Source organism: Pectinophora gossypiella, chromosome Z (assembly GCF_024362695.1).
Source record: "Pectinophora gossypiella chromosome Z, ilPecGoss1.1, whole genome shotgun sequence".
NCBI lineage: Eukaryota > Metazoa > Arthropoda > Insecta > Lepidoptera > Gelechiidae > Pectinophora > Pectinophora gossypiella.
Window position 1 is genome coordinate 5,250,762 of NC_065433.1, and position 7,880 is coordinate 5,258,641.

Genomic DNA, 7,880 nt, shown 5'->3' on the forward strand with positions numbered 1-7,880 from the left:
CATAAACATGCTAAGACATTTTTTTCTTATACGCCTTACTTATTTTAAAAGCTGTAAATAAAAATGACTTATACATAGTCAATTTTTTATTTTCAGTAGTCCAAAATTACTAATAAAATTATACTTTTCAAACTATAGAATGCCAAATTTACTTAAAGTTAATATGTAGTTATTATATAGGACCCCAATATTACTTATACACCAGTCACGAAAAAAACACCAAAATCTTGTCGTTTAAGAAACTGGAATTGAAAAAAGTCAACTATTTTCAAATTTACGTAAGCGCCAAAAAAGTGCTCGTATCGCAATGCTACCCAGACAGATCGACGCAGAATGAAACGCTGATTCCGAATATATAAAAAACCCAAAATACCTATTTTGGCGCTTACGTAATTTTGCCTTTCCAGTGACGATATCCTATCTTTTCTTTCACTAACTATCATTATATATTTATTTTCGATGGTTCTAAATGAAAATTATATCGCGTAACGAATAGTAAATAAAATTGGATAATGGAAAATGTTTAGAGAAACCCAACTAGACTGACTAACGTTGGTTCCGATTTCCTCAAGATACCCTTGCCGCTATATTACTACAAAGACCAATGTTTGAAGTAAAAACGAGAGTATTGTCAAGCAGCGTTCAAGTTACAAGCTCTTCAAAACATTCTATGAAAGACTTATATTGTTTAACGGAATGTAAACGTATAGTTTTTACTTTGTGTTTTTTTTCGATATTGCCCTTAAGATGCAACAATTCTCCAGCAAAACATGTCACGACTAATACTGCTTCAAGGAACCCCGCCATAGTTTTTTATGACTATGATTATTCGTGGTACAAACCAGAATCAGAAATACTACCGTCAATAACTTGTTACAGCGACTATGTTGCTCTCAAATGCGACATGTACTCATCAGAGGCACAGGCGCCAGAGGATGCAGAAGCGTACGTGTTTTATGGCATGAACATCAGGAGATTTCCTTTGCCACGTTCTCCTAAAACTATTTGGGGTTTGGTAATGGACGAGACGCCTTTATCCAACCCGATATTACTCCATGAAAAAGCATTGAATTTGTTTAATCTTTCGTCGACATTTAGCAGTTATAGCGATATTCCTACACCGTTGTGTATGTTAAGAGGACTTGAAAAAATTACCAGTACACAATACTTTGTCAATACTGCGACTAAGAATGCTCTCCTACGTAACAATGCGCCTGTTCTGTTCTTTAACAGAGATTGTCACACTTTTACTGAAAGAGAAACGTATGTTAGGGAGTTAAATAAGTACATTCAAATAGATTCTTATGGCGAATGTCTTCATAACAAGGATTTCCCTTTTATATTAAGCCCCAAAGATGGCTTATATGCAGGAAAATTAATGAGATATTTTGCAAGATACAAGTTCATCATAGCTATAGAGAATGCAGTTTGCATTGATTATATGACGGAGAAGCTCTGGCGCGCCATAGAGATAGGCGTGGTGCCTATTTATTATGGGTCACCGTCGATCAGGGACTGGCTACCGAACAACAAATCGGCTATATTGCTGGAGGATTTTCCAACGCCGAAGCTGCTCAGTCAACATCTACACTACCTTTTGCAAAACGATACCGCATACGAAGAATACCTTGAGCACAAAACATTGGGGCTCATCTCCAACAAGAAAATTATTAATGACATAAAGGCTAGACCTTATCAAAATCAGATGGAAAGAGGGGAAGTGTTTATGTGTTTAGTCTGCAGAAGGATTCACAACGTGAACAACAACCAATTTAGTATAGTGACGAAAAGTCATTATAACTGTCTGACTCCCAATCCCACAGCTTTGTCGTTGTCTGCAAATCCTTACAGCCTGTGGGTTGAAATAATTAAACGAGCTGAACTAAAGGTGAATTCGTTATACAAGGAGATCGAGCAATTGAATAATACTCGAAGAAAATCGAATACAAATTGGGATACATCAGGAGTTCACGCAATCTCGTTGGATTTAATCAAAGTAAAAGAAGACGTGAGTTATTTCTTTCGTTGATGCTACACTATAAATATTAAAGCGTTTAGAAGATCTTGACGCAAAACACCAAATACGGAAGACTCGACACAAGCCCTCCTACAACTATACATTTAATTCTGCTGGCCAGTTATTCTGTGCGCCATGTGGCCGAACCTTTAAATCGAAGTTCGGTTTTGCTAGCCACATTAGAGCCTATCATAACATCGACCTGGGATAGACTTTTAGGAGTCGTCGTCGTAGGACACGGCTTGGATGATATGATGATGATGATGATAAATAAATAAAAATATAATTATGGTTAATATTCGTGATTGTTAGTCATTGTGGGCTACTAAAGTGTGCTTTTCACGGGTCTATGTAAGTATATAATATGTTATGTAAGTATGTAGTATAAAAAAAATATTATATGTATTTGTCTGATGTGTTGTGAGGTGGCGCGACAGAACGGTATCGGTTTCACCCATTTAGTATAGTAACGTTCATACTAGTAATGCGTATTGTGTTGTGATGGCTTGTGTTGTGTCTCATCAGAAACGATCGCGGTTGAGTCAGAGCTGTATTGATTCAAAATATCTTCATGAGGCATCAGAACATAACATATAAATGTGAAAACTAGCCTAGTAACTTGAGGAGCTCGGTGGCGCAGCGGTAAACGCGCTCGGTCTGCGATTGTTGAAGTTAAGCAACTTTCGCAAACGCCGGTCATAGGATGGGTGACCACAAAAAATAAGTTTTCATCTCGAGCTCCTCCGTGCTTCGGAAGGCACGTTAAGCTGTTGGTCCCGGCTGCATTAGCAGTCGTTAATAACCATCAATCCGCACTGGGCCCGCGTGATGGTTTAAGGCCCGATCTCCCTATCCATCCATAGGGAAGGCCCGTGCCCCAGCAGTGGGGACGTTAATGGGCTAATGATGATGAATATGCCATCAAGTCACGACGACGCGTCACAACACATCAGACAAATATAAATCCGCCTTAAATCGCATTGCCATAATTCCCAATGATCTCGTTGATGTCTTTTGTATGAAAGGATACGTTATTCAGTGTGAATAGGGAACATAAAACCGTTAGAGGTAATTTACCCGTAATTGCTGCAAATGGGCGTGCTACTGTGGACAGTCATGAGCAATATAATGTACCCACTTTAGGACTCTGTCGCATTAACATATTTGACATTTAGTGAGACTTACAGTTTAATTTGTCAAAAAAGTTAATGTATACATATTAATGCTCGTGACCGGACGTTAGTTTTTCCTGGGAACTGCTTGGCACTATCAGTCGGGTCATGGGAGACTTTTCTTTCCCCATGACTTGATTGGTAGTGCCAAGCAGTAGTGCATAGGGAAACAAAGGGTGTGGATGCTAGGGGGAGCTGGTGTGGATCTGGGGGGGGAGTATGTTAGGTGCCTGACGTAATGATATTTAAAAATAAATAAAATCTGTCGGCGCAAGTAGATACTGGGGTCGAACAGCGTGTTCCACCCTGTAACTACGGTAGGACAGAAAAGAAAGAAAGAAAGAAAGTATTTATTATTAGAGGACACCACAGTAACAATACGAACACAGTAGGGGAAAAAAAATATTACACAAAATCATAATCACAGCACAGGACAGCAGCAGGGTTTGCAAGTTGCGGCAGTTACTTGTTACGCGGAGTTCAAAAATTATTTGTTACAATTGCCGTGCAGAGATCGCTGATGGCTGTATAGCTGTGGTGTACTGTGCCGATGATAAAAGCTGAGCTGTGCTGTGCTGATAGAATTTAAGCTGAGCTGAGCTGTTATTTATTATTACGCAATTATTTTATTTAACAATCAAAATAATACTCCTTGGTGGAATATAGTTGGTATAATCTAGCAAGGAGGCTCAATATTAAATTGATACAGGCATAATCGAAACTTGTTACGTTCGGTACATTTGTAGTCTGTGGTTTTAAAAAGAAAAGGGTGAATTCTCGGTTGTTAGTTTTGATGGCGGCAATTCGAAAACTTGTTAAATAAATAATGGCGCAATTATACACATAAAAACTATTTCGTATTTAATTCAGCATCTCCTCTTACAAAGTAATTCCTTTTTTTAGACGTACTTTCAGTCCGTTTTTTTTAAATTATGGATGCACCTCTGACTACCCCAATTGGAATATAGTTGTGAGCTTATATCGTCATGCCTTTGTACTATTTGTTCGACTATGTTATGTAATATGTTGTGACAATCAAGATTCTCACTAAGTAGATTGATCTAGTGAGTCTAAATCTAGTGAGAATTTTGATTGAGTGAGAATTTTAATTCTCACTCCATTGATAGGTCCATAGGTCCTACCTATCGTTATTTTCGTTTAACATTCTAATTTCATGGATTTCAGACATATTCATCTTTTATCTTTCTTTACTAAATAATTAATTAAAAGAATGAAATAATGAATTTATCTTTTTTTAATAAATATTATTTACTAAAGTACCTACTTACTTAAATATGTAATTAGCTACATACTAAACAAAATCACTCCAGAAGAAAAAACAGAACAGTAACTTCTATAAAAGCAGTGCAGACAATAAACGCTTTTCCTTACATAAGTATTACGTCACGATGAGAACATAAGATAAAAATAATATAAGACATGTCCTAGGATGTCCAGGTCCACTAGTTGAACTAGACTAGACATAGAACTACATTTAGAAGCACTTTCACAAAAAATCACCCACTATTAGTGATTTTTACATGAAATAAACAAAACCAGTTATTATTGGAACTGTTCTCAGTCCAGTCCCAGCACGGTCTTCGTCATACTCCAAAGTTATACCTAGGTAACATAATAAAATTAATGTTCGCTTTACTGACTATAAGAACATTAAGTAGGTAAGTACCTCGAAAATCTATCTTTACTACATTTTTACTATTAAGTACATACAAGTAAAAAAACATAGTAATACGACCCCTTCCTACAATTTGACACAGAGTTATTGTGGTCGTCTATTTTGATTGTTAGATGACTTAGAGAGTTGCATTTGCCTCCGAACTCTTGCGGATAAAGAGCTTTGAGAAGTTCCAGGTCCTTGTAGTCCACGGGATGACAGGTTGATACCCCTTGAATCTTCGGGTGCCATCCGGCTCGAGTCTTCCAAAGGAGAGGAATGTACGGCCTCTTTGGAAGATGTTCGAAGGCCAGCAGCAGCTGATGGAGTATAGCGATAACTGACATCGGAATCCCTGCGTGTTGCCAGAGGCTCTTGTAAAGTTTTACTCGTAGATGCACCAGTTTGTCTAATTGTTCTAGGAGTGCTTCCTGTCTCACCCTCTGGGCGTCGGAAACTATTTTGCTCATTGATCCAGTTCATCTGTGTTGAAGGCCGACGAATACCTGTCGATCCTCGATATTCTGACAATCTTCGGGTTGGTCTGCTTGGCCATTCATAATCAGATGAATTGTCATTAATCTGATCATTTAAAGTTTCTTCTTGTTTTTTACCCTTTGGTTGCTCAGTTTGTGTCATAGAGTTGCGACCAGCTGTATCTTGGAAATCGAGTTGCAGATTACGCTGTAAATTTTTATTTTTAAGTGCTTCGAATACTGACTTTATTTGATCTTTCTTTAATGAGTCCTGAGACGTTTGGGTGGCGGGTGGAATTGATGATGGCGGTGACCGTGGTGCAGTTGGTGCCGCTGGTAGAGGAGGCTCAGTTGCAGAACTGGTATTTTCTCTCTCTTCAGTGTTTCTAGAAAATTCTGTGTAAAACTTATCCCTCAAGATCTGTCTCAAACCAAAAAACAGTTTCGCATGCTGTCTCATAAATCTCCTGAATGATTTCTTGTACAGTATTAGTATCTGTAAGAAAGTAGTGAATCATTATGGAGATGTCACTTTGTTTATTGTATTAACTGAACTTATATCTAATTGAACCGTGAAGAAACTCCTCAAAGCGAAAATTGCAAGCTTGAAAATGTGTCTTTGAGCACCTTTAACAACGTTAGAAAGTAGCATTGTATGAGAATGTCAAATTTTCCTTCAAATCTGTCTGTCTTGCAATCTTTGAGGGCTAATTACTTAGTTTTTTGCCCGTATTAAGGGTACTTTTTTTTAATGTTTCTAAAAGCCTATTAAATGGAGCAGTTTTTTAGAAATACTTTCAGTGTCTATGACAATCTCATGTGTTTATTATTCTTCGGCGAAGTTTTAACAACTGTAACAATTTTGGTCGAATTCTCACTTTGACTTCCGATAACTTTTTTTTTATCTTTGATTTCACTTTGATTTATAATTGATTGAGCGCTACACAGACTTAGGCATAGTTGTGAAGTAAAATAAATTAATTATTAAGAAAGGGATAGCGACAAAATGATTATTTCTGAAGTAAGGTAGAAAATCTAGAAAAAGGTACAAAATGGGTCATATCTCCTAAACCGTAAATAATTGCTGAACATACATGGGGGTGTTTCTGGTAGCTAATGAGCCCCTCTTTCTAATTTTTCATTTTGAACCTGAACTTCTGGGCCACCCTGTATAGGTATTTTATATTTAAGTTTATTTTTAAATTCCTCTAAGTATATACTTAAGCGAAAAAAAATATAGAACGCGTTCAACTGGTTATCTTCCCGAGAAAGTCGTAAAAACAGACAAAGGGTTTTGTGTTCTTTCGAACGTGATTGATTACACGGACCATTGAATGGGAAATAGTTGATCATTTGTCCCCATATTGTTCGTTATATCCATCTTAGGACTTCGTATCAACATTCGCTACAAATTTTCTTACGGTTGCATGTGGCTCTGCCCACCCCATTAGAAATTACGGGCGTGAGTTCATGTATTCATTAAATATGGACAGACCTTGCAAGGAGTTATCGCAACCACTTCTGAGGTGCGGACTTCTCTGTCCGTGACCAAAGACAACTCTCCGAAGTAATCGCCATCAATAAGGTGGCCGACTTCCTTCTGCTCCGCATTGTACACGGCTAGCATCCCTACGTGCAATATCATCAGCCCTTCGCCCTGCGACCACTTCTGCAAAATATAATATTAGAATAAGAATTTTGCTCGGCAAACACTTCCCCTTGAACGTTCCACTGTTCTTGAATCTGCGCTAACTCCGCTCAAACTTTTCCGTCAGTGTTGAGGTCGTCAAAACGTCTTCTACAGGGTCTATATCTACTTGAGGACGCTCATCGGTTTTCTGTTTTAATTACTTAAAAAAGTGAGAGCCCTCAGCGCACCCCTTATATCAGGTTTTGTATAATCAAACACTTCTGTTTCTACTTTCAAGTATTTTGAAAGTATTTTTTTACACATACCGACGCCCTACCCTACCCTCAGCATAGAATAAATAGCTCCACTAGTGACAATAACTTAAAAATGACCTACTTACTGGAGCTACTATGTCTTCCTCCAAGTATACTTCTTCTCTCAACAATATAACTAAGTCTTCGACCACCTCGCTGGGCCACTCAGCAAAGTAAGGAATCCTCTTTACGTAGCGATAGTAGGAGTTTATCTTGATCTCCTTAATGATACATGTCGGCAGCAGTTGATACAGCTCGTTCAATTTCTCTATCACTCTCATCTTACTCGCACTGAAGTCGTAGTAGTTCTCGATCTTAGAACCGAGCTGATCCGATACTTGACGTGAGCGCATAAAATTCATCGTTATCTTTTTGTGCAGGACCACATGATCTTCGACTGTCATCTGACGACGAATCACCGTGTACCACTCAAAGAAAGCCCAAATTTTGAACAAGTTTGCTATTATAAAACCCGTCAAACTCTGTATAGCGTCTACATAGTATATCTGATCGTGTAAACCATAACCAAATAAAAATAGAGACTTGCAAATAATTGAAAACTGTACACTGGTGAAAAAGCTATTCCATGAATCTTC

At 37.9% G+C, this 7,880-nt stretch overlaps 1 protein-coding gene across 1 annotated transcript; it reads right to left on the reverse strand.

Moving 5' to 3' along the window:
• Positions 1-5,330: 5,330 nt before the first annotated feature.
• On the reverse strand, positions 5,331-7,565 carry LOC126380231 (cyclic nucleotide-gated channel rod photoreceptor subunit alpha-like). Its single transcript, XM_050029495.1, has 3 exons — positions 7,371-7,565; positions 6,836-7,009; positions 5,331-5,408 (listed from the first exon to the last, which is right to left on the reverse strand). The coding sequence occupies exons 1-3, from the start codon at positions 7,563-7,565 to the stop codon at positions 5,331-5,333; spliced, it is 447 nt and encodes a 148-aa protein (XP_049885452.1).
• Between the last annotated feature and the right edge of the window lie 315 nt (positions 7,566-7,880).